This window comes from Muntiacus reevesi, chromosome 3 (assembly GCF_963930625.1).
Source record: "Muntiacus reevesi chromosome 3, mMunRee1.1, whole genome shotgun sequence".
NCBI classification, from domain to species: Eukaryota; Metazoa; Chordata; class Mammalia; order Artiodactyla; family Cervidae; genus Muntiacus; species Muntiacus reevesi.
The window spans coordinates 42,976,394-43,003,866 of record NC_089251.1 but is presented as its reverse complement, the minus strand read 5'-3'; the positions used below and the strand labels follow the sequence as shown (position 1 = coordinate 43,003,866).

The following is a 27,473-nucleotide window of genomic DNA, read 5'->3' as shown; positions in this document are numbered from 1 at the left end:
CTTGTGATGTTGGAAAAGGATGTTTGCTATGACCAGTGTGTTCTACTGACAGAACTCTGTTGGCCTTGCCTTGCTTCATTTTGTACTCCTAGTTGTGTTACTCCAGGCATCTCTCAACATCCAACTTTTGCATTCCAATCCCTATGATGAAAAGGACATCTTTTGCTGTTGTTCTAGAAGGTCTTCTAGGTCTTCATAGAAACAATCAACTTTGGCTTCTTCAGCATCAGTGGTTGGTGCATAGACTTGGAATACTGTGATATTGAATGGTTTGCCTTGCAAATGAACCAAGATCATGCTATCATTTTGGATGCTGCATCCAAATTCTGTATTTTGACTCTTTTTTTTTTTCTTTTTTAAACTATGAGGGCTACTCCATTTCTTCTAAGGGGTTCTTGCCCACAGTAGATATTAATACTCATCTGAATTAAGGTCTCCCATTTCTGTCCATTTTAGTTCATTGATTCCTAAAATGTTGATGTTCACTCATGCCACCTCCTGTTTGACCACATGCAATTTACCCTGATTCTTGGAACTAACATTACAGCATTCTAGTTTACTTCTACCACCAGACACATCCACAGCTGAGCATCATTTTCACTTTGGCCCAGCTGCTTCATTATTTTTGGACCTAGAGGTAATTGCCCTCTGCTCTTCCCCAGTAGCATACTGGACAGCTGCCAACCTTGGGGGCTCATCTTTGGTGTTATATTGTTTTGCCCCTTCATTCTGTTCATGGGGTTCTCGTGGTGAGAATACTGCAGTAGGTCGCCATTTCCTCCCCTAGTGTACCACATTTTGTCAGAACTCTTCATTATGACCCATTTGTCTTAAGTCACCCTGCACGGCATGGCTCATAGCTTCACTGAGTTATGCAAACATCTTCACCACAACAAGGCGGTGATTCATGAAGGAGTATCAACATAATAAAGGACATATATGACAAGCCACAGTTAACATCATTCTCGATGGTGAAAAGCTGAAAATATTTCCTCTAAGATCAGGAGGAAGACAAGATGTCCACTCTTGCCACTTTTATTAAATATAGTTTTGGAAGTCCTAGCCTTGCAATCGAAGAAGAAGAAAAGGAATCCAAATTGGAAAAGAAGTAAAAGTATCAATGTTTGCAGATGATATACTGAATGTAGAAGATCCTAAAGACACTACCAGAAAACTAATACTAGAACTTATCAGTGAATTCAGTAAAGTTTCAGGAAACAAGTTTAATACAGAAACCTGTTACATTTTTATACATTAACAATGAAAGCTCCAAAAGAGAAATTTAAGACAATCTCATCTGCCAATGCTACAAAAAAGAATAAAATACCAAGGAATAAACCTACCTAAGGAGACAAAAGAACTGTACCCCAAAACTGTAAGATGCTGATTAAAAAAGTTGCTGATGACACAAACAGATGGTGAGATATACTGTGTTCTTGGATTGGAAGAAGCAATATTGTCAAAATGACTATACTGTCCAAGGCAACCTACAGATTCAATGAAATCCCTATGAAATTACCAATGGAATTTTTCACAGAACTAGAATAAAAAAATTTTTTACTTTGTGTGAAACACAAAAGACTTCAATGAGCCAAAACAATCCTGAGAAAGAAAAAGAGAGCTGGAGGAATCAGGCTCCCTGACATCAGACTATACCACCAAGTTACAGTACTCAAAACAGTATAGTATGGGCACAAAAACAGAAATATAGATCAATAGAATTGGATAGACAGTCCAGAAATAAATTCACAGACCTGGGGTCAATTAATATACAACAAAGGAAGCAAGCTAATACAATGAGCAAAGATAGTCTCTTCAATAAGTGGTGTTGGGATAACTGGACAGCTACATGTAAAGAATGAAATTAGAACATTCTCTTAACACCATGCACAAAAATAATGTAAAAATGGATTAAAGACCTACAGGAAAGACCACAACACAATAAAACTCTCAACGGAAAACATAGGCAAAACATTCTTTGATATAAACCTCAGCAATATCTTTTTGGATCCACCTCTTAAGAGTAATGAAAATTAAAACAAAAATAAACAAATGGGGGTACTTCCTTCTTGGTCCAGTGCTTAGGATTTCACCTGCCAATGCAGGGGATGTAGGTTCAATTCCAGGTCAGGGAGCTAAGTTCCCACACACCTCATGGTGGAAAAGAAAAAAAACATAAACAGCAAAAAACTATGTTAACAAACTCAAGAGGCTTTTAAAAATGGTCCACTAAAAAGAGGGGGGGGGGGGTACCTAATTAAACTTAAAAGCATTTGCAGAGCAAAGGGAACCATAAACAAAACAAAAAGATAACACACAGAATGGGAGAAAATATTTGCAACATACAGATAGCTCATGCACCTAAATATCAAAAAAGCAAACAATCTAATCAAAAACTAATTAGAAAGGGCTTCCCTGGTGCCTGTCTCAATGCAGGAGACATGGGTTCGATCCCTGATCTGGGAGGATCCCACATGCCAAGGAGCAACTAAGCCTGTGTGCCACAACTATTGAGCCTGTGCTCTAGAGCCCGGGATCTGCAACTGCTGAAGCTCACACATCCTAGATCCCACGCTCTCCATCACAAAAAGCCACCGAGTGAGAAGCCTGTGCACTGCAGCTAGAGAGTTAGCCCTTCGAAGCAGCACAGCCAACAATAAACAAACAAAATTATATATTAAAAGTTGTTTTTAAATGGGCAGAAGATCTGAATAGATATTTCTCCAAAGAAGACATATAGATGGGCAAAAAGCACATGAATAGATGCTCAACGCCACTACTTATTACATAAATGCAATTAAAACTTGCAACGAAGTATCACTTCTCATCAATCTGAATGGTCAGCATCAAAAAGTCTACAAATAGTAAATGCTGCAGAGGATGTCGAGAAACAGGAACCCTCCTACACAGTGGAAGGGAATGCAAATTGGTACAACCAACATGGAGAATCAGTATGGAGCACTGTATGGACATTCCTTTAAAAAGTAAATATAGAATTACTATGTGATCCAGAAATTCCACTCCTGGGCATACATCCAGAGAAAACCATAATCTAAAACGCGTCCAAAGCCCAGTGTTCACTGCAACATTGTTTACAATAGCCAAGACGTGAAAGTCAGGCAGTCATGTCAGACTCTTTGCTACCACATGGACTATACAGTCCATGGAATTCTCCAGGCCAGAATACTGGAGTGGGTAACTTTTCCCAAATATCATATGATATCACTTATATGTGGAGTTTTAAAAAAATTATACAAATGAACTTAACTAGTAAACAGAAACAGACTCAAAGAATTAGAAAATAAACTTATGGTTACCAAAGGAGAAATGTGTGTGGGAAAAGGGCTCAAGTAGCAGTTTAGGATTAACATGTATATATACTACTACTCATCTCACACACTACCAAAGTGATGCTCAAAATTCTCCAAGCCAGGCTTCAACAGTACGTGAACCGTGAACTTCCAGATGTTCAAGCTGGATTTAGAAAAGGCAGAGGAACCAGAGATCAAATTGCCAACATCTGCTGGATCATTGAAAAACCAAGAGAATACCAGAAAAACATCTATTTCTGCTTTACTGATTATGCCAAAGCCTTTGATTGTGTTGATCACAACAAACTGGAAAATTCTTAGAGATGGGAATACCAGACCATCTTACCTGCCTCCTGAGAAATCTGTATGCAGGTCAAGAACCAGGCATGGGACAACAGGCTGGTTCCAAATTGGGAAAGGAGTACCACAAGGCTGTACACTGTCACCCTGCTTATTTAACTTATATGCAGAGTACATCGTGTGAAATGCCAGGCTGGATGAAGCACAAGCTGGAATCAAGATTGCCGGGAGAAATATCAATAAACTCAGATACACAGATGACACCACCCTTATGGGAGAAAGCAAAGAAGAACTAAAGAGCCTCTTGATGAAAGTGAAAGAGGAGAGTGAAAAAGTTGGCTTAAAACTCAACATTCAGAAAAAAAAGATCATGGCTTCAGGTCCAATCACGTCATGGCAAATAGATGGAGAAACAGTGGAAACAGTGACAGACTTTATTTTAGGGGGGCTCCAAAATCACTGCAGATGGTGATTGCAGCCAAGAAATTAAAAGATGATTGCTCCTTGGAAGGAAAGTTATGACCAACCTAGACAGCATATTAAAAAGCAGAGACATTACTTTGCTGACAAAGGCCCATCTAGCCAAAGCAATGGTTTTTCCAGTAGTCGTGTATGGATGTAAGAGTTGAACTATAAAGAAACCTGAGCACTGAAGAATTGGTGCTTTTGAACGGTGGTGTTGGAGAAGACTCTTAAGAGTCCCTTAGACTGCAAGGAGATCCAACCAGTCCATCCTAAAGAAAACCAGTCCTGAATACTCATTAGAAAATCTGATGCTGAAGCTGAAACTTCAATACTTTGACCATCTGATGCGAAGAACTGACTCATTTGAAAAGACCCTGATTCTGGGAAAGATTGAAGGTGGGAGGAGAAGAGGATTACAGAGGATGAGATGGTTCAATGGCATCACTAACTCAATGGACATGAGTTTGAGTAAACTCTTGGAGTTGGTGATGGACAGGGAGGCCTGGAGTGCTGCAGTCCATGGGGTCGCAGAGAGTCAGACACAACTGAGCTACTGAACTGAGCTGAATCTGAAGAATATTTTGTTACAGAAGCCCAAATGGATTAAGACAATCTGTGTGCCAGACCTTGCCTCCAGTAAGACAAAGGACACCCATGTAGGGATGTCTTTCTCCAGCTTGAGGGCACTAGCTCTGTTCCTTGGAAGCATGTGTTCTTTTCTTACAAATAAGGTATTGTGGAAATGACATGAATTTCCTGACTCTTGCTATATCCTAGAAGGTAAAGAATGATATGCTATACTAAGAAAAATTAGTAATGCAATAGCTCTCTTTAATAAAAATTTGCCAAGTACTTTTTAAAAATCATAGTTGTATTTGTATTCATTTACTATTTCAGTCCTGTTACTGTTTATTCATGGTTTCAAAAATTAGTAATAACAATTTATCTGTGGAATACCTTACAGATGTAAAAGTGGGGTTTTTTTTTTGTTTTTTTTTTTTTTGTAAAAGTGTTTTTTAATAATTGCTTTATTGGATACAGTACTCCCAAGAGATAGCAGAGGCAGGTGATTTGATTTTCCATTTTACAGATAAAGAACTTGCCACCTGTTTCTTGAGTCTTTGGAAGAACTGGGATGACTCCAATTCTCTTTCAACTCCACCAATCAGATGCTTAGGTACTATTCACAGGCAGTTAAAATCTCTGTATTTCAGGTAACGATTTACTTAAAACATCTCCCAATCTTCTATATGGTCTACCTCAGTCTCTGCTTTCCATTAGTCCCGGAGACACTTCCTGGCCAACTGAGAAAAGCCCTTGGTCCCAGGGTGTACTTAGCTTTGCAGTATTTCTTCTTTCTCCTTGCAGCCATTGTATCTGTTACTTATCCTCTATCATCAATCTTCCTGTTATCTGTCTTTATCTCTTCCTTACTGCCCCTCTATTCTCTCTCCATACACTGTTTCCCTCCTTTCTCCTCTCCCTATTTTCTCTCCCTGTTACATGCATATCTCAATACAATCACCCCAACGTTAGCTTCGTAAGATAATTCAACCACATCATTCTGGAACCTGCAACTGCATGAAAGCATCCACAATGTCATCAAATGGTCTTGCGCTATTTCTCTCATGCTTACAAATATAAAGTTGCATTCCCAAAGCATATCAACAAACTTTATTAAAGTATATTTTCAAACAATCTCATTAGAAAATAGACAAAGGACATGAAGAGATATCTCACTAGGATATAAAGATGGAAAGTAAACACATGGAAAGATCCTCAACATCACTAGCCATGAGGAAAACACAAATGAAAACCACAATGAAACATAAATACACATCTAAAATTAAAAAATCATGATAGTGTTGCCACGGATGATGAGAAACTGAATTTCTGACACATTGCCAGTAGGAATGCAAAATGACACAGCCACTCTAAAAACAGTATGGCAGCTCTGTACAGAACTAAACATCCACAGCCTAGCATGTGACTTAGCAGGCACTCCTCAGCATTTATGCAGAGAAGTGAAAATTCACATCTACACAAAAACTTATAGTTGAATGTTCACAGAAACTTTATTTGCAGTAGTCCCAAACTGAAATAACCAAAATGCCCCATGATATGCAAATTACTTGATTTTTAAAATTGTACCTTACAAAAAATTGTACCTTACAATAAAATTGTACCTTACAGAATTTCTTAAGAGTCAGATTGATGGCTTTATATATATCTGTTAAAAAAGTAGTATCCATTTAAACATTTCTGAAAAACTTTTGAAGCTTTTTTTTTTTTAAACTCTCTTTTATAAAGAGATGGGAATACTAGACCACCTTACCTGCCTCCTGAGAAACCTGTATGCACATCAAGAAGCAACAGTTAGAACTGGATATGGAACAATGGACTAGTTGAAAATTGGGAAAAAGGCTGTATGTTGTCATACTGCTTACTTAATTTATATGCAGATTTTTTTTTAAACTCTCTTTTATAAAGAGATGGGAATACTAGACCACCTTACCTGCCTCCTGAGAAACCTGTATGCACATCAAGAAGCAACAGTTAGAACTAGATATGGAACAATGGACTAGTTGAAAATTGGGAAAAAGGCTGCATGTTGTCATACTGCTTACTTAATTTATATGCAGAGTACGTCACGCGAGATGCCAGGCTAGAGGAAGCACAAGGTGGAATCAAGATTGCTGGGAGAAATATCAATAACCTCAGATATGCAGAAGACACCACCCTTATGGCAGAAAGCAAAGAAGAACTAACAGCCTCTTGATGAAGCTGAAAGAAGAGAATGAAAAGAGCTGGTTTAAAACTCAACATTCAGAAAACAAAGATCATGGCATCCAATCCCATCACCTCATGGCAAATAGATGGGGAAACAGTGGAAACAGTGAGACTTTATTTTCTTTGCCTCCAAAATCACTGTGGACAGTGACTGCAGTTATGAAATTAAAAGACGCTTGCTCCTTGGAAAAAAAGCTATGACCAACCTAGCCTAGCATATTAAAAAGTAGAGACATTATTTTGCCAACAAAGGTCTGTATAGTCAGGGCTATAGTTTTTCCAGTAGTTGTGTATGGATGTGAGAGTTGGACCATCAAAAAGACTGAGCACCGAAGAACTGATGCTTTTGAACTGTGGTGTTGGAGAAGACCCTTGAGAGCCCTTAGACTGCAAGGAGATCCAACCAGTCCATCCTAAAGGAAATCAGTCCTGAATATTCACTGGAAGGACTGATGCTGAAGCTGAAACTCCCCTGCTTTGGCCACTTGATGTGAAGAACTGACTCATTTGAAAAGACCCTGATGCTGGGAAAGACTGAAGGCGGGCGGAGAAGGGGACGACGGAGGATGAGATGGTTGGATGGCATCACCAACTTGATGGACATAAGTCTGAGTAAACTCCAGGAGTTGGTGATGGACAGGAGGGCCTGGAGTGCTGCAGTCCATGGGGTCACAAAGAGTCGGACGTGACTGAGCGACTGAGCTGAACTGAACTGAGACTTTTGAGGTCAGATGGACTCAAGTTACAATCCTGGTCTGCCATATATTATATATAATTGTTGGACAAGTTAGTCTATCCCCCTGAATGTCCTCATCTATAAAACAAGGATAATACATGCTTACATATTATGACGTGAAGATTAAATGTGATCATGTATAAAGTCCTTAGCTTTAACTGGAACACAATAAATAGTAATCTTTCACAAAATACAAATAGCTTTTATATATATACACACGTATCTATATATGAAAATGTATGCTTATAATGATTAGTAGAAAAAAGAGATCAATATTAAAGCAGGTTGGGGAGAGAGCATATATTGGAAATCTCCAGATTTTCCTCTCAAGTTTGCCTCAAATTTCATTGCTCTAAACAATGAAGTTTATTACCTAAAATTTTTAAATAAGAATGAATTTAATATGACAAAAATTAAAGCAGCAGGGTGCCAAATTTCACCTATTTGTCATCACTTTAAGATATTATTTCAACTGTGGTTATGATGACTAATTTGACAAAATGGTGACAGGAATATTTGACAAAAATATATCAAGAACCTTATAAATGTAAGTAACTTCTGACTAGGAAATTTCACTTACAGGAATTCACTCTCAGGAAATTATCAGATAAATGCACAAATATAAGTGTGTGTGTGCATGCCTGTGTGCGTGCATGAATACACTTGTGAGGATACATGAATATGGTGTCTATTACAGCATTGCTCATAGTAGCAAAATTTGGAAATAGTCCATGTCCATGAATAAGAGAACGGCTGGTGGTACGTCTTTATAATGCATGATGTGAATCTATTTTTACTGACATGACAAGAAGAAGGCAATGATACTATACTGTGAAAGAAAATCATCTATTACTTCTACAGTCAGGAAGTTACTTTTATTTAGGCCAAAATGTAGCCTAATGTTCTAAACTGCAATGACAATATGCAGCCCTGTGGATCAGGAAGAGTTGAATTCATGGGAGAGCTTTAGGTTTAAACAGCATTTATTCATAAACTCTATGAAATAAAAGACAAACACATATCCTCTCACAGCAATAACCACATGTGATCAGAGTGTTCAAGAAAGATTTCACCAAAGTACTGTCTTTTTTTCAGTCATTTCAACACTTCTGAGGCACATATGTTACCTTTTTGAGGGAAGCTAATATTTGTTACATCTCTAAAAATTAGATAGATGCTCTGTAGTTCTCCAGGTACTGACAAAAATCAAGCATCTCTTTAAATAAAATTTTATGAGATAGTTAATAAGAATCAGAACCTATATAGCAAGTTGAATATTTTATTATTTGACCATGGTTGTCAGGGAAAAGCAAAATGGAAGTGAGGAGAATTTAAACAGTTGGAACCAAATGGTACTTATCCTATCTACTCTAGAATATTTCAGACGGGTGCCGATACTTACTATAAGTGGAAATAAGGTTACAACATCTATTCATAGTTTTTTGAGTTCTAATAAGTTTAAAATGTAATAAAAGAGTAAAGAATTATTAATGTTATATCTATACTTTATGAAGCACACAAGAAGCATTTCCCATAAAAATAAACATATTCTGAAACTTATTTATTGCTGCTGCTGCTGCTAAGTCACTTCAGTTGTGTCCCACTCTTTGCGACCCCATAGATGGCAGCCCACCAGGCTCCCCCGTCCCTGGGATTCTCCAGGCAAGAATACTGGACTGGGTTGCCATTTCCTTCTCCAATGCATGAAAGTGAAAAGTGAAAGTGAAGTTGCTCAGTCATGTCCAAATCTTCTCGACCCCATGGACTGCAGCCTACTAGGCTCCTCCGTCCATGGGATCTTACAGGCAAGAGTACTGGAGTGGGTTTCCATTGCCTTCTCCACTTATTTATTGAGGTTCATTTATTATACTCTATCATGGTCTTTCCTTGAGCTATGAGATCTGCAGATATAGACAATCTGCCTAATAAATTGTTGATTGTATCTTCTCTGTATGTCTCTTTTCCAGATCTCAACAGGTTAGAATATGTAACAAAGCAGAATTTCTCCTAGACTTTATGAAGTATTCAGTAGCCAAGAATCATTTCTCTCTTAATAGCCACAATTTGCATATCAGGTATGTCCTTCACTATCAGAGAAGACATCTCTGATTTTTGCATTGTTGATAAAGGGTGTCTTCACACCACAGCTTTAAAATAGCTATAGTTGTGTTACATGGTCTATGTTACATGTCCATAGTCATCTTGAATACACAGCAGTTGTGGCCAGGTGCTACACTCAAATGTGCCCAGAGGTCATGTATTTAATACAGTTGATGTGAATACCTCCTAGTGTTTTTTAGTCACTTTCATCTGCTAAACTAAAGAGGGTTAAGACTTCCTGACAAGAAGCAGAAGGAGGTCATCAGTTGGGGCAAGTCTGGAGTTTAAGGTCAACAACTGTCTTGGTCAGCAGTGTCAAACCTGCAGACACAGTTTCCTTACTGATAAATGTGGCCTTTTGCCCAGGCCCAGGAAATCATTCATTGAAGAAGAGTAACAGAGAAGACCATGAAGAGCTAACATCCAAGAGAAAATAAGAATAAACAGTTCTGAATAAACAACTCAGAATTTAGGCAGAAAATGAATTCTGTACATCACAAATGTAAACAGTAATGACTGGAGTGAAAAAAAATCTTAGGATTCATCTATTCAATATAATGCCTAATAAGCAAACTGTCACTACTCTTACCTCCACCTCTATAAAGAATCTAGTGTATTTCTTTCACACTGGACAACAGAGAGTTCTTAAGGCCATTACAGTAATTCAAGTGGAACAGAATGGTTATTATCGTAGCTTTTTACATAATCATGATTTTCTTTATAATAATGCAAGTTTTACCCATTTGGGTGTTCATTGGAAGAACTGGTGTTGAAGCTGAAACTCCAGTACTTTGGCCACCTGATACGAAGAGCTGACTCATTGGAAAAGACCCTGATGCTGGGAAAGATTGAAGGCAAGAAGAGAAGGGGATGACAGAGGATGAGATGGTTGGATGGCATCATCAACTCGATGAACATGGGTTTGGGTGGACTCCAGGAATTGGTGATGGACAAGGAGGCCTGGTGTGCTGCAGTTCATGGGGTTGCAAAGAGTTGGACGCAACTGAACTGAACTGACCCATTTTTATTTTTAGACATAATATCTGAGAGAGAATGTTAGCAATATAAGTAAAATTTAAGGACTTATTTCACTGGTATAGTTATATATATATAGGGAAGTGACGCTGTAAAGGAAAGCCATACTGCCAAATGTAACACAGTTTGGATGCTTTGGGACATTCCCTGAGTAACTATGAATTGAACTGATTACAGTTACAGTTACAGACCTTTGTTTAGGAAAAGGATCAAAGAGCAAAACGGGATTAGCTCTAAAAGAGAAATCTTGAGGAAAAAAAACCAAGTCTGTGGAAACAGATTTCATGAATCTGTTCATGAAATGGCCTTCAAGTTATTTGTACCTATCCTGAACCAATTTTGTTTAGTTTACTACTTTACTGATTAGCATCACAAGTTTTTTTCAAACTGTCATTATGGTAGAACTTTCCTCACCTCTTGGCAAGAATCTCAAGTTCCCCGATACCCACAGTTTTCATTTCCAAACTGCCCTAACTGGGCCCACATGAAAATAAGCTCCTGCATCTATAAAAAAGCACACTTATCAGGGGCTTTCAGTTTAAGCCTTAAGATTTTGTCCTTGTTCCCTTCTGCTATTTTTCCATTTTGTTGCTTGATCCTTTTCCTAAAAAGTTCTGCTCACATGTTAAGAGTCACTTTCTAGAGTCAATCTTTAAATATAATTACCATATCAAAGAAAATAAAAGTCTCTTAGAAGGTCATCATGGTGAATCAATTCAGGATTTTTTTTTAATTTCATGTGCAACAATGTAAATAAATATTTATTTTAAAAAAACAACTAAAACACAATGAAGAAAAAGTATAAGTATAGTGTAGACTCTCATTTGTTAAAAACACCTTGGGACTGGCTTACTTTGTGGGAAAAGTGTTAATTACTAATTTAATGGTTAATTACTAATTTAATGGTTATAGAGCTATTCAGATATTCTATTTCTTTTTTAGTGAGCTTTGGTTATTTTTATTTTTTAAAGAAATTTCATCTAATTTTTCAAGTTTTTTTGTAATGAACTTATTTATAGTATTCCCTTTACTTTTTAAAACTTTCTGACATGTCTAACATTAGATCCCTTTTACATCCCTAGTATTGTTTACTATTTTCTATTTTACCAAATTTGTCAAAGAACAAATGCTTAGCTTTATTAATTCACTTCTATAATTTGTCATTACATTAATTTCTGAACATATTTCTTTCCTTCTACTTTTTTTAGGCTTATTTTATCAGTATTTTCTTAAATTACATGGTGCTTTTTAAAAAACTGAAGTATAACTGATCTACTGTCATGGTGATTTGCTATCTCTGTACATTATAAAATGATTACTGCAATAAGCCTAGTTATTAGTTTTTTAAAATGTTTTTGTTTATGAAAAAAGTATAGTCTCCAGTTGTATACAGTACTGTATACATGTCCATTAAATCAATATTCTCTATTTCCTTAATGATACTTTGCTCATCTAATCTATCAATTACCACACCAAAGGAATTAAAATTTTTAACTGTGAAAAGTTGATTTGTCAATTTTTATTTTATGTGTAATTGTACACATTTAGAACTGTTATATCAATTGATTTTTCTATTGATACCGATCTCTAGTAATCTCTACTACTGATTTTGCTTTAGAGACTATTTATATAACATTACTAGCTCTCTTTTGACCTAGCATAATTCTTTACCCATTCTCTAGCTTTTAAACTAACTACATTTTAGGTGTTTCTTGTAAAAACTTATAAAAAACTGTTTCAACAATCTCTGCAAATGAAAATTTTAATCTACTTACATTGACAATGATTATTGATTTTTAAAATTCATTTCTACTATTATTGTGTTTCTGGTTTTCATCTTTTTTCTGTGGTTTTCCCCTCTTCATGATGCACCCTCCCCCAATTCTTGCCTTCTTTGGGATTCAATCTTTTTTTCCCTTATCCAACATTTTCACTCTATTTGTTTGAAAATTATACACTCTATTTCTGTTCTTTCAGTGAGCACCCCAGAAATTTTAACATGTATCTTTTATTTATAAAACCTGGTATTAATAAGTATCTCTACCTTCACTTTAAAAGTCGGGAACCTTAGAATGCTTTAACTTTTTCACTTCTCTTCTGATTTATGTGTTACTATTGTCCAGGATTTTATCTTAATTTTAATCACTTGAATTAGACATCAGTGTTTATGTTTTACATGATCAATTTTTGTTTAGGCTCCCACAAGTTTAACCATTCCTTTCTGCATCTCATACCTTCCTTCTTTTTAGATCTCTCAAGGAAGATGCTGCCCTTCAAGGGTCCTAAATTGATGTGGGAATCCCTGATCCAATTTCCCATTCTGCTTGAGCCCTAGGCTTTGTCGCCAATCCTCTGAGTACACAGCCTTTATAAGCCAAGCACCTCACTGCCAGGTGCCAGCAAATGCCCTCAAGACAAACTGTGACTTTGCTTACTCTTACGGAATCAAGCATCCTTGTCATTTCAACCTATGAGTGTTTCCCTAAGTTTCCTGCCAGCTCAATCATGCTTCAAACAAATATTTTACATATATTATCCATTACATAGATGGTCTGACTAGTAAGTTTTTCTCTGTAGATCATTCTTATTCTCTAAATATTGTTTTATTTACTGAATGTGTTTTATTAGTGAAAAGTAAATTTTAAAGTCTTTTAAAAATCAAATTGGCTAACAGTTTCTTTTTGTCTAACATACATACTTTTCATAAGCTAAGAGTCATTTCTAAGAGATTACTTTTCCCCCTGAATTCCAAGTATAAATATTGATTCCAACATAATACGCATTATCCTCCAATATTATACAAATTTTCAAACATCCAGGAAAGTTGACATAATATATATATATATATATATATATATATATATATATATATTTTACCACTTAGATTCTATCATCATTTTACAATACTGTTTTATCACATATGTATTCATTTCCCTTTCTATGCATCAGTTCATCCCACTTTTTCTGTTGCAGTGCCAAGGAAAATGCAGACATCAGTACATTTCCCCACAAATATTTTATAAACATGATATTTTTATTTCTAGGAAATAAAGCTCCTTCTCCCAAGATTTTGCTTACTATTTCATAGGCATTAAAAAAAAAAAACAACTCTAATGTGCCACAGTCAATAATACCATTTGAGAGCTTCCCTGGTGGTTCACTAAGGAATCTGCCTGTCAGTGCAGAAGACACAGGTTCGATCTCTGATCCAGGAAGATCCCACATGCTGCGGAGCAACTAAGCCCATGAGCCACAATTATTGAGCCCATGCTCTAGAACCCGAGAACTGCAACTACTGAGCCATATGCAGTAACTACTGAAGCCCACGTGCCCTAGAGGCTGTGCTCCACAACAAGAGAAATCACTGCAATGAGAAGCTTGTGCACCACAGCCAGAGCATGGCCCCTGCTCGCCACAACTAGAGAAAAGTCTGCACAGCAAAAAAGACCTAGCACAGCCAAAAATAAATAAATAAACAAAATTACTAAAAAAAATAGTAACACCATTTGAGTCAGAAAATGATACTCTCACAGTTAAGAGGAGAAATAAACAAGTAAAATGAATTATGTTTCCATGTTAGTAAAATAAGCTTCATATGTGGCACATTCATTTGAAATGTTTGCCCTTTTATTTCATCATTATCTAGGAATTTCTCTTATACTTCCCATCTGTTTATAGTGAAAAGCTGTTACTTGCTAATACTTCCTTATTCAGCAGTTCTGGAAGAGTATTCAATTTTATGGAAGCAGAGAAATGAACAATCACCTTTCGAACTTAATTTAGGCAAACTTACATCTTCCTTCTATGATATTGTGATTTATAGTAATATGAAATATATATTAGATCTTTGTCCTGTTTGTGACAAAGGAGCTTCCTGGAACTTCCTAAGTGATACAGAGCCAAAAGTCTTTTGTTACTTCTTTCAACCATACCTGAGTTTAGATGAATGAGTTGACTTTCTAAAAGCCTCTACAGATAGGGGCTGAAGTGAGGGAAATCAACCACATGATTAGCAGAACTTCAGTCTCACTCCTGAACTTCTGGGGGGAAGGGAAGAAAGGGGAGCTACAGGTTGAATTAATCACCAATGGCCAATTATTTAACCAATCATGTCTATGTAATGCAGCCCCCATAAATACTCAAAAGGAGGAGATGCAGAGAGCTTCTGGACTGAAAGTATGGAGGAGCTGGGAGGTGGTACACTTGGAGGGCATGGAGGCTTCGAGTCCTTTCTCACATTATTTGCCCTGTACATCTCTCTATCTGGCTTTTATTTGTATCCTTTAAAATATTGCCAGTAGTAAGCAAGCTCTATTTTCCTGGGTTCTGTGAGCCACTCTAGTATACTACTGAACATGAGGGGATGGTAGAAACGTATGATTTGTAGAGAAGTCCGACAGAAATTGCAGGTAACCTGGGAATCTATTACTTGTGAATGGCATATGAAGTAGGGCTAGTCTTACAAGACTGAGCTCTTAATAATGTGGGATCTGAGTTAACTCTGGTTAGTATCAGAATTGAACTGAACTGTAGAGCTGGTGTCAGAGAATTGGTAGGTGTGGAGGAAAAAACTCACATATTTGGTGTCAGAGTGTTTGGAGTGTGAGAGTCAAGGATAACACACGGAATTTTTTTCAGGTCACATTCTAGAGGTCAGTTCTTCCAGCTTAATGATTTTATGAATCGGGCTGTACAATCTCTTAAAATTTTATTGTAACAATCCCCTTATTTAGCTACCATATCAAGATTGTACTTCTGCTGATTTCTATCTTTATTTATTTTTTTTAGTTTTTTATTTTTCATTTTTCATTTTTCAGTGGGTTTTGTCATACATTGATATGAATCAGCCGTAGAGTTACACGTATTCCCCATCCCGGTCCCCCATCCCACCTCCCTCTCCACCCGATTCCTCTGGGTCTTCCCAACCCACCAGGTCCAAGCACTTGACTCATGCATCCCACCTGGGCTGGTGGTCTGTTTCACCACAGATAATATACATGCTGTTCTGTCGAAACATCTCACCCTCACCTTCTCCCACAGAGTTCAAAAGTCTGTTCTGTACTTCTGCGTCTCTTCTTCTGCCCTGCATATAGGGCCATCGTTACCATCTTTCTAAATTCCGTATATATGTGTTAGTATACTGTAATGTTCTTTATCTTTCTGGCTTACTTCACTCTGTATAATGGGCTCCAGTTTCATCCATCTCATTAGAACTGATTCAAATGAATTCTTTTTAACGGCTGAGTAATATTCCATGGTGTATATGTACCACAGCTTCCTTATCCATTCATCTGCTGATGGGCATCTAGGTTGCTTCCATGTCCTGGCTATTATAAACAGTGCTGCGATAAACATTGGGGTGAACGTGTCTCTTTCAGATCTGGATTCCTCAGTGTGTATGCCCAGAAGTGGTATTGCTGGGTCATATGGTAGTTCTATTTCCAGTTTTTTAAGAAATCTCCACACTGTTTTCCATAGTGGCTGTACTAATTTGCATTCCCACCAACAGTGTAAGAGTGTTCCCTTTTCTCCACACCCTCACCAGCATTTATTGCTTGTAGACTTTTGGATAGCAGCCATCCTGACTGGCGTGTAATGGTACCTCATTGTTTTGATTTGCATTTCTCTGATAATGAGTGCTGTTGAGCATCTTTTCACGTGTTTGTTAGCCATCTGTATGTCTTCTTTGGAGAAATGTCTGTTTAGTTCTTTGGCCCATTTTTTGATTAGGTCATTTATTTTTCTGGAATTGAGCTTCAGGAGTTGCTTGTATATTTTTGAGATTAATCCTTTGTCTGTTTCCTCATTTGCTATTATTTTCTCCTAATCTGAGGGCTGTCTTTTCACCTTACTTATAGTTTGCTTTGTTGAGCAAAAGCTTTTAATTTTCATTAGGTCCCATTTGTTTATTTTTGCTTTTATTTCCAATATTCTGGGAGGTGGGTCATAGAAGATCTTGCTGTGATTTATGTCGGAGAGTGTTTTGCCTATGTTCTCCTCTAGGAGTTTTATAGTTTCTGGTCTTACATTTAGATCTTTAATCCATTTTGAGTTTATTTTTGTGTATCGTGTTAGAAAGTGTTCTAGTTTCATTCTTTTACAAGTGGTTGACCAGTTTTCCCAGCACCACTTGTTAAAGAGATTGTCTTTTTTCCATTGTATATCCTTGCCTCCTTTGTCAAAGATAAGTTGTCCATAGGTTCGTGGATTTATCTCTGGGCTTTCTATTCTGTTCCATTGATCTATATTTCTGTCTTTGTGCCAGTACCATACTGTCTTGATGACTGTGGCTTTATAGTAGAGTCTGAAGTCAGGCAGGTTGATTCCTCCAGTTCCATTCTTCTTTCTCAAGATTACTTTGGCTATTCGAGCTTTTTGTATTTCCATACAAATTGTGAAATTATTTGTTCTAGTTCTGTGAAAAATACCATTGGTAACTTGATAGGGATTGCATTGAATCTATAGATTCAATGGGTCGAATAGCCATTTTGACAATATTGATTCTTCCAATCCATGAACACAGTATGTTTCTCCATCTGTTTGTGTCCTCTTTGATTTCTTTCATCATTGTTTTATAGTTTTCTATGTATAGGTCTTTTGTTTCTTTAGGTAGATATACTCCTAAGTATTTTATTCTTTGTGTTGCAATGGTGAATGGTATTGTTTCCTTAATTTCTCTTTCTGTTTTTTCATTGTTAGTGTATAGGAATGCAAGGGATTTCTGTGTGTTAATTTTATATCCTGCAACTTTACTATATTCATTGATTAGTTCTAGTAATTTTCTGGAAGAGTCTTTAGGGTTTTCTATGTAGAGGATCATGTCATCTGCAAACAGCGAGAGTTTCACTTCTTCTTTTCCTATCTGGATTCCTTTTACGTCTTTTTCTGCTCTGATTGTTGTGGCCAAAACTTCCAACACTATGTTGAATAGTAGTGGTGAGAGTGGGCATCCTTGTCTTGTTCCTGATTTCAGAGGAAATGCTTTCAATTTTTCACCATTGAGGGTGATGCTTGCTGTGGGTTTGTCATATATAGCTTTTATTATGTTGAGGTATGTTCCTTCTATTCCTGCTTTCTGGAGAGTTTTAATCATAAATGAGTGTTGAATTTTGTCAAAGGCTTTCTCTGCATCTATTGAGATAATCATATGGTTTTTATCTTCCAATTTGTTAATGTGGTGTATTATGTTGATTGATTTGCGGATATTAAAGAATCCTTGCATTCCTGGGATAAAGCCCACTTGGTCATGGTGTATGATTTTTTTAATATGTTGTTGGATTCTGTTTGCTAGAATTTTGTTAAGGATTTTTGCATCTATGTTCATCAGTGATATTGGCCTGTAGTTTTCTTTTTTTGTGGAATCTTTCTCTGGTTTTGGAATTAGGGTGATGGTGGCCTCATAGAATGAGTTTGGAAGTTTACCTTCATCTGCAATTTTCTGGAAGAGTTTGAGTAAGATAGGTGTTAACTCTTCTCTAAATTTTTGGTAGAATTCAGCTGTGAAGCCATCTGGTCCTGGGCTTTTCTTTGCTGGAAGATTTTTGATTACAGTTTCAATTTCCTTGCTTGTGATGGTTCTGTTAAGATCTTCTATTTCTTCCTGGTTCAGTTTTGGAAAGTTATATTTTTCTAAGAATTTGTCCATTTCATCCAAGTTGTCCATTTTATTGGCATAGAGCTGCTGGTAGTAGTCTCTGATGATCCTTTGGATTTCAGTGTTGTCTGTTGTGATCTCACCCTTTTCATTTCTTATTTTGTTAATTTGGTTCTTCTCTCTTTGTTTCTTAATGAGTCTTGCTAATGGTTTGTCAATTTTGTTTATTTTTTCAAAAAACCAGCTTTTAGCTTTGTTGATTTTTGCTGTGGTCTCTTTAGTTTCTTTTGCATTTATTTCTGCCCTAATTTTTAAGATTTCTTTCCTTCTGCTAACCCTGGGGTTCTTCATTTCTTCCTTCTCTAATTGCTTTAGGTGTAGAGTTAGGTTATTTATTTGGCTTTTTTCTTGTTTCTTGATGTAAGCCTGTAATGCTATGAACCTTCCCCTTAGCACTGCTTTTACAGTGTCCCATAGGTTTTGGGTTGTTGTGTTTTCATTTTCATTCGTTTCTATACATATTTTGATTTCTTTTTTGATTTCTTCTATGATTTGTTGGTTATTCAGAAGCGTGTTATTTAGCGTCCATATGTTTGAATTTTTAACAATTTTTTTCCTGTAATTGAGATCTAATCTTACTGCACTGTGGTCAGAAAAAATGACTGGAATGATTTCAATTTTTTTGAATTTTCCAAGACCAGATTTATGGCCCAGGATGTGATCTATTCTGGAGAAGGTTCCGTGTGCACTTGAGAAAAAGGTGAAGTTGATTGATTTGGGGTGAAATGTCCTATAGATATCAATTAGGTCTAGCTGGTCCATTGTAGCATTTAAGGTTTGTGTTTCCTTATTGATTTTCTGTTTAGTTGATCTATCCATAGTTGTGAGTGGGGTATTAAAGTCTCCCACTATTATTGTGTTACTATTAATTTCCTCTTTCATACTCGTTAGCGTTTGCCGTACATATTGCGGTGCTCCTATGTTGGGTGCATATATGTTTATAATTGTTATATCTTCTTCTTGGATTGATCCTTTGATCATTATGTAGTGTCCTTCTTTGTCTCTTTTCACATCCTTTATTTGAAAGTCTATTTTATCTGATATGAGTATTGCGACTCCTGCTTTCTTTTGGTCTCTGTTTGCGTGAAATATTTTTTTCCAGCCCTTCACTTTTAGTCTGTATGTGTCTCTGGTTTTGAAGTGGGTCTCTTGTAGACAGCATATATAGGGGTCTTGTTTTTGTATCCATTCAGCCAATCTTTGTCTTTTGGTTGGGGCATTCAACCCATTTACATTTAAGGTAATTATTGATAGGTGTGGACCCGTTGCCATTTACTTTGTTGTTTTGGGTTCACGTTTATACAACCTTTCTGCATTTCCTGTCTAGGAGAAGATCCTTTAGCATTTGTTGAAGAGCTGGTTTGGTGGTGCTGAATTCTCTCAGCTTTTGCTTGTCTGTAAAGCTTTTGAATTCTCCTTCATATCTGAATGAGATCCTTGCTGAGTACAGTAATCTAGGTTGTAGGTTATTCTCTTTCATTACTTTCAGTATGTCCTGCCATTCCCTTCTGGCCTGGAGGGTTTCTATTGATAGATCAGCTGTTATCCTTATAGGAATCCCTTTGTGTGTTATTTGTTGTTTCTCCCTTGCTGCTTTTAGTATTTGTTCTTTGTGTTTGATGTTTGTTAATTTGATTAATATGTGTCTTGGTGTGTTTCGCCTTGGGTTTATCCTGTTTGGGACTCTCTGGGTTTCTTGGACTTGGGTGGCTATATCCTTCCCCATTTTAGGGAAGTTTTCAGCTATTATCTCTTCGAGTATTTTCTCATGGCCTTTCTTTTTGTCTTCTTCTTCTGGGACTCCTATGATTCGAATATTGGGGCGTTTCACATTGTCCCAGAGGTCCCTGAGGTTGTCCTCATTTCTTTTGATCCTTTTTTCTTTTTTCCTCTCTGCTTCATTTATTTCCACCATTCTATCTTCTACCTCACTTATCCTATCTTCTGTCTCCGTTATTCTACTCTTGGTTCCCTCCAGAGTGTTTTTGATCTCATTCATTGCATTATTCATTTTTAATTGACTCTTTTTTATTTCTTCTAGGTCTTTATTAAACATTTCTTGCATCTTTTCAATCTTTGTCTCCAGGCTATTTATCTGTAACTCCATTTTGCTTTCAAGATTTTGGATCATTTTTATTATCATTATTCTAAATTCTTTTTCAGGTAGATTCCCTATCTCCTCCTCTTTTGTTTGACTTGGTGGGCTTTTTTCATGTTCCTTTACCTGTTGGGTATTTCTTTGCCTTTTCATCTTGTTTAGATTGCTGTGTCTGGAGTGGGCTTTCTATAATCTGGAGGTCTGTGGTTCCTTTTTATTGTGGAGGTTTTACCCAGTGAGTCGGGTTAGACGATTGGCTTGTCAAGGTTTCCTGATTAGCGAAGCTTGCGTCAGTGTTCTGGTGCGTGAATCTTGATTTCTTCTCTTTGGAGAGCAATGGAGAGACCAGTAATGAGTTTTGAGATGGGTCTGTTAGGTGTGACCTTGGGCAGTCTGTATGTTGACGTTCAGGGCTATGCTCCTGCGTTGCTGGAGAATTTGCGTGGTATGTCTTGCTCTAAAACTTATTGGCTCTTCGGTGGTGGTTGGTTTCAGTGTAGGTATGGAGGCTTTTGGACGGTCACTTATTACTTAAAGATCCATGTAGTCGGGAGTTTTCTGGTGTTCTCAGGTTTTGGGCTTAAGTCTCCTGCCTCTGGATTTCAGTTTTATTCTTCCTGTAGTCTCAGGACTTCTCCAACCATACAGCACTCCTTTCGAAGACAATGGGCTGCTTTTCTGGGCGCCTGATGACCTCAGCTAGCGATCAGAAGTTGTTTTGTGAAGTTTGCTCTGCGTTCAGTTATTCTTTTGATGAATTTCTAGGAGAGAAAGTGGTTTCTCCGTCCTACTCTTCCGCCATCTTGGCTCCTCCTGATTTCTATCTTTAATGTTAGGAACAATGATTTACACTGATAAGGAGCATTTCTTTAATGAACACTGACCACTTTGAACACATACAAAACGTTGTCAGTAAAGGACATGAGAAATAAGTTTCAAAGTTTAGATTCATCTGGATTTGAAGGAAGGCTGTCAAAATAACTTTCATATTTGCTCAAGACAAAAAAGGTCAAGAAACAAAAAGCTGTCTCTAGACTTCTACTACTATCAAGATAAAAACAAAATTGTAAACATTTGTTTTAAAAGCCCACACAGTATACATTTGTATCAGCACAAATTCATACTATGACCTCACTATATACTTTTTGATATTAAAATCAATATAATGTTTTATTCTTTTTTTAATCTGGACTCGAGCAATCTGACTCCTCAGCTTAACCAGTGAGTGATCTTAGATATATCCCTACTCTGCATGGTGCTCCTTTTCTTCATCTTTAATTTACTTTATGATGGTCTTCACTGTTAGGACTTACTCCATTATCTAACAACTTTTTTTAGAGTATTAAAATACTGGCTAGCAAAGTACAGAAAAAAGTGAAAAAGTGATGCAATTCTAGTACTTCACAAATACAAAATTTTACTTGGCCTTTTTCTCCTCACGCAGGAGAACTTCTTGTTGGCAGATTAAACAAAAGGGTGGTTCTAACTTAAGCTATCTCATTCAATTTCTTCTAAACTTACGTCTCTTTTTTCTAATGCCATGTATAGCCTACTGTCAAAAGAACTACCAAACATTCCTTATAATTGAAATAACAGGAAGCATACAAAAAAGGAAATATGAAAAACCTAGTACACTCTAGGAGACAATGTTCAATTTCAGATGTAATCACACAGAAAAGTTACAGTCTAATAATAATGACAGTAATAGTCACCTCATCAAAATACATTCAAATAATAATTAGAATACTATGAGAAAACTCAATGAAAAAATTGCACATCAGTAGAACGTGTGAACATTAGTAGGATATGAGTATTCTAAAGTCAGCAGCATTATAAAATGTGATACTTATGCACAACCAAATCACTACATAAAATCAGGCCAGAGACAGTGAAGCCACTAAGAATATGCCACCAGAATGTCAGCTTCATTAATGTTAATCTTTTTGTGCTCTTCAGGCAAGAGGTGAATTAATTAATTTTCCCCAGAAACAAGGAAAGTAGACTAATAGAGCAAAGAATAAAGCCCTAAGTCCAAATAAATGTGATGTCAGTTTCAGTATCTTTGTCATGAAGATGTATATGTTTATAGATAGAACACTGCTTCATTTAGGGTGAAGGATCTCTTGGAATATACCAAAGTCATTCAGATAAAAAGGCAACATTCAATTGTAGGTCATAACTTATACAATATATTAACATTTCTAGCTTCTAAGAAGACTTGTTTTCCAAAGGTTTCACTGTTTGGTAGAGATCAAAGTGCCACTTTATATATAGTTTACTCATTTGTCAATTGATAAACTCAGAAATTTCCTGAGTTAAAAAGAACTGTAACAGTTAGGGTACACTAGAAGTAAAATTGAAACCCAGTTCGACTGGATGTAGTAACTGAAAATTCTATTACTTTCTATTATAAAATATATCATATATTAAAGTATAAAAATGTATACTTTCAGCTAAAAGATTTATACTTTTTAATGGACCCTGATATATACTGCACTCACTTTAAGAAAAGGAATATTACCAATACCTTCGAGGCTCCCATGGGCTTATTCTCTTGTATTTCTCTTAACCCGCTCCACAATGTCCTAAATTTTGTTCTGAACACTTCCCTGTTTTTATCTCTAGCATTGATATTTTTAGATGTATCCCTAAAGTACCTGGCTAGTTATTTATCTCCATCCATCCATTCATCTTCCACCCCATTTTTTGCAATTTTATATATAGAGAATATGCTCTATATTCTCCTTCGACTTCTACAGCATCTGTCTCAGAGTAATTTCTTGACATTACCTAATTTTTCATATAATCCTTAAAACTAATGGAATTAAAGGAATTTTAAGGCGGGAAAATGAGACAGTGAAGCTAGCAAGTTGCTACATTATATAGGAAAACAATGGACAAATCTCTCTACAGTAATTCTGAAAGTAAAGCAAACCAGCCGACTGTCTTGTAACTTTATAGTACATTTATTTTAGCTGCAATTAAACATTTCTCTGTTCTTAAGAGTACAATTAATATTTTTAAAACAACTTTATATAAAGTTAGTAATTTTTGCTTTCATATTAAAGGGGCAGTTATATTAAAGTGCACTGATGATGTAAAAGACCTCAATGATACTCCAGGATAGTCCTTAATAGGAAAACAAGAGCAAATTAAAGAAAGAATATCAAGAGCTTATTTGTTTTTCTCTTCAGGGACAGACTATTAGGAAAGAGATAGACATATTACGGAATATTCTAATTAAAGAAGATGGTTCCTTAAATAGGTAATTAGTCTGACACTAATCAATCCGAAGTTATCCTTTACCTGAGCAAGTGGTGGAAGAATCTCCTTGCATACTTGCTGATTTGGTCTCTGTATTCTAATACAGTTGTATCCAGGAGTGGTCTTGTTGGAGCATAGAAGGTTCCAAGGCTTGCCTCAAGCTGTGCTGTGGAATTCAAACATAGCAGCAATAAAACAAGTGAAACTCCTTCAATTACAACAGAATACTCATGTTTGCAGTCAGTCAGGTTTTGCAAACTTGGATGAAATGTGAGCCTGTTGCAGGAAAAGATGAAATGAAAATATGACAGCTGGTACAAAAACAAACCTGTGTATAAACTTTCACTTGAAGCAAAGCTGACAATGACTCTGAGCAACAAAAAGCTGTCACAACTGAAGAAATCCATAATGAATCAACCTCTCACCACAAATGGGTAATTAAAACAGTGACTCATCAGAGTAACACAATTTGAAACTAGTATTTCCAGTAAAATCAACTCACAGTGTGCACATTTACTCTCTTTAGCTGAAAGGAGAAAACTAGTCTTACTACATTAGGCATTGAAATCAGTACTAGAAATATCTTTTAAAATAATGCAAATAAAAATAGACTTATTGGAGTAATAATATTTCTTTGTTACAACTTAAAAAATCCCCCTCCGTTTCCTAAATACTGTCCTAAACAACACAACACCCTTGGTTTTGTCCAAGGGTGAAAGCTAACATCCCTGGGAGGGATCCCATGCTAATCTACTCTGGTCAACTGACTTCCTGATAGCAAAGAAGGACCAGAGAGCAGATTTGATAAGTCAAAGGGCCAGTGATTGGGAGAAAAGGGCACTTTTTGTCTAATTTACACTTTTGCCAAGACATGCCAGTGGGGTTGTGTTACCTCCAAGAAATAACTGTGAAATATATAATTACCATGATGGTGAGAGCTGTATGAGAATGCAGCTCACAGCAGGATTCCACTGATTTTTTTTGCACTAGTAGCACTAGGTTGGATAAACAATACCTTATTTAGCAGAACTCTTTTAGGTATATTTGGGTTTGAAAGTATTAAATACCTCATCAGAGTAATTGCTATGGACTTTGCTAAGCTGCTGGTAATTTCTTTTTTTTAATCTCAGATCTAGACAGTAAAGTAAGATGAACTTTGGGGGTATTTTCTTTCAAAGCAGCAGTCAATTTAGATTAAAATTGAATACAGCAATGCCATTGTGAAAACAAGCCAGATTCTCTTGCTATTGCTTGTTTTCTTGACAGCATGTTTTGTACATCTGAAATGTTTGAGCCTACATGGAATACTTGTAGCTCCCAGCACAGTTACAGATTCATTAGATAGCCCAGCTTGATGTTTAAGGCAGAAATGAAGATCTTGAAGATAACCACAGCCCCAGCTACAAATAAAAGAGCTCACTGGGCTCCATTAATAAAAGGAAACAAATTACCATGTCAAATTTGTTAGATTCAGATAGAATAAATCTCAACAGAGAAGAATGCGAATGTTTTAGAAAAGTGTTTTGCAATTACTTGGGGGAAAATGCATACACCTACTTAAAATGTACATATTCTGATAACCTAGCATCATGAAAGCATTTTATTTTAATAGCCTAGTGTATCATACAAATTTTTTATTTCTCTATCCACCCAATATGGTTCCTTGATAATATCCTTTATTAAGGCAGGAACCTGATAATACCCATTTGTGAATTCCCTAATAATCTTACTTACTACACAGGAATCTTACAACACAAATTCACTACGGTGCTAACAATTTCACGGTGTTCTGAGTAAGAGTCAATATATTGTTGTCTTCATATTTCCTCAACTGTAAATTTATCATCTCTTACATGGGTTATGTATACCACAACAGGCTTTCTTTAGGGACCCTGCTATCTACCTAATCTTGAAAGTATACCAATACTAACAAATAATTACTTGAGATAACTCTGCAGGTGAAAATATTACAGTAATCTTAGAGCCCCCAAATTCTGAAGTTATACTCTTTTTATTTTTAACTAATATCCATTGAGTACCTACTGTGGGTCAAGCATGTGCTAGGCATTTTCTCATTGCAGATGCACTGGAATCTCCATAGATGTGTTGGACTACCTCCAAAAAGCACATTCAATTAACATTAAATAAATATTGTGGGCCTCCTTTGAGTTGAGGCCAAGTCTCATGATGCAGACTTCTTAAAAGAACATGTTCATTCTGATTATTCTTCTTCAAAATTACTAAAAAGAAGGTTAGGTACAGAATACTATCTACCATGTTTACTTTGAAATGGAATAAAATGGAATAAGAAAATCTATAAATATGGAAAGAAAACAGTGAGGGAAAAAGCTCTCCAGTAAAGGCTTTTTGACATATTTCCTGTTTTCTTTACTTTGTAAATCATGTATAGAAACGTCTTCATTGGCCATGGTTTCCCACTATTAATGTCAATGCTAATCACAAACATTTGAAATAAAGATACAAATTCAAGAATGTTTAGATGCATTTTACATTAAGAAAATAAATTACTCATAATAAAAATAACATATACTGGAAAATATAAAAACTGATTTCATTATTGCATGTGGCACTTTTTTTTCCCTTTTTTTGGTGGGGAGGTTACAGTGCCTCATCTCTCTCTGAAACATCTGAGATCCTATGGACAAAAATTACTTATTTACAGAAGGTTAGGAAATCCTAGCAGCCAGAAGGTAGAGGGCAATTAGAAGCCTAAGTTAGAATGAAAACAAGAACAACAACCTAAGCTGTAATTCTCTCTCTGTCACACACACAAACACACACAATCAGTGGTAAGGTCTACTGTCTGGACAAAGAACTTGGGATGTGAGAAATACTAATGTTTAAAGTGAAGGAGAAATAAGGATTTTTGTTTAGAACCCTTTGTCTTCCAAACCCTAGAAAGTACATTATAGTCCTCATCAAAGTTTAAAATCTGAGCATATTCTACATATGAATTTAGTCTGAAATGTGCAATGACTTCATTGTGAGTTCAATACAGGTATATACAGAAAAGTTATTATGTTGACAAATACTATACAGTAAGTTACCATATGGGAGTAATTATTTGATACCTGATTTTGTCAGTTTAATACAGCATGAATATTTTTGTCTTTTAAGTTCCAGTAACACAACTCCAAAGCATCCTCAAAAAATAACCAACTCATAAAACATATTTCATGTATATACAAAACTCACTTATGAAATATATTTTAATTCTGACCTTCTCTCTCTGGTGTGAGCTTTTGTCTAAGAAGATGGTTTACAATGGCACACATGCTGATAAAGCACTCATAGCCCAGAGTGTCCCAGTTCATACTACTCAGGATGTTTATTGCCTCATAGATCTCATCACAGTGAACATACTGGAAGATGATGTCTACCAGACCCAGGTGTCCTTGTGTGAAGATACCTGTCACAAAAAATATATAAAATCAAGTGAATCATTTAAAAATAAAAATAACAAAAACACATTTAATTCTAGAGAGGAAAAAAAAAAACAGTGATCTTTTCTTGCATAAAGAGCTTGAAACGTGGGGTTTGCGGGGGCCAATACTCATATATGGCACTGTGGTCAAATCTTCAAGTATCACCTACCAACTCCATCTTGCTTATGCTTACCATTCACCATATATTAAAACTTTTTACTCTACATGATCAAATGAGAACTTTTAGGTAAATCACAATAGCTAACTGAATTTC

The 27,473-nt window shown here is 36.2% G+C and overlaps 1 protein-coding gene across 6 annotated transcripts in view; it reads right to left on the bottom strand.

Moving 5' to 3' along the window:
- WDPCP (WD repeat containing planar cell polarity effector) overlaps positions 1-27,473 on the bottom strand; it is a 288,298-nt gene that overhangs the window by 74,356 nt on the left and 186,469 nt on the right. For 5 of the 6 annotated variants that reach the window (XM_065929068.1, XM_065929069.1, XM_065929067.1 and 2 more), the window contains 2 exons: positions 26,995-27,183; positions 23,796-23,919 (listed from right to left, as the gene is read on the bottom strand). In XM_065929068.1, coding sequence (XP_065785140.1) covers positions 23,796-23,919; positions 26,995-27,183 — 313 coding nt within the window. Of the gene's footprint in view, positions 1-21,275; positions 21,314-23,795; positions 23,920-26,994; positions 27,184-27,473 lie in introns of those variants that run through there. The other variant, XM_065929072.1, reaches the window with a different exon arrangement.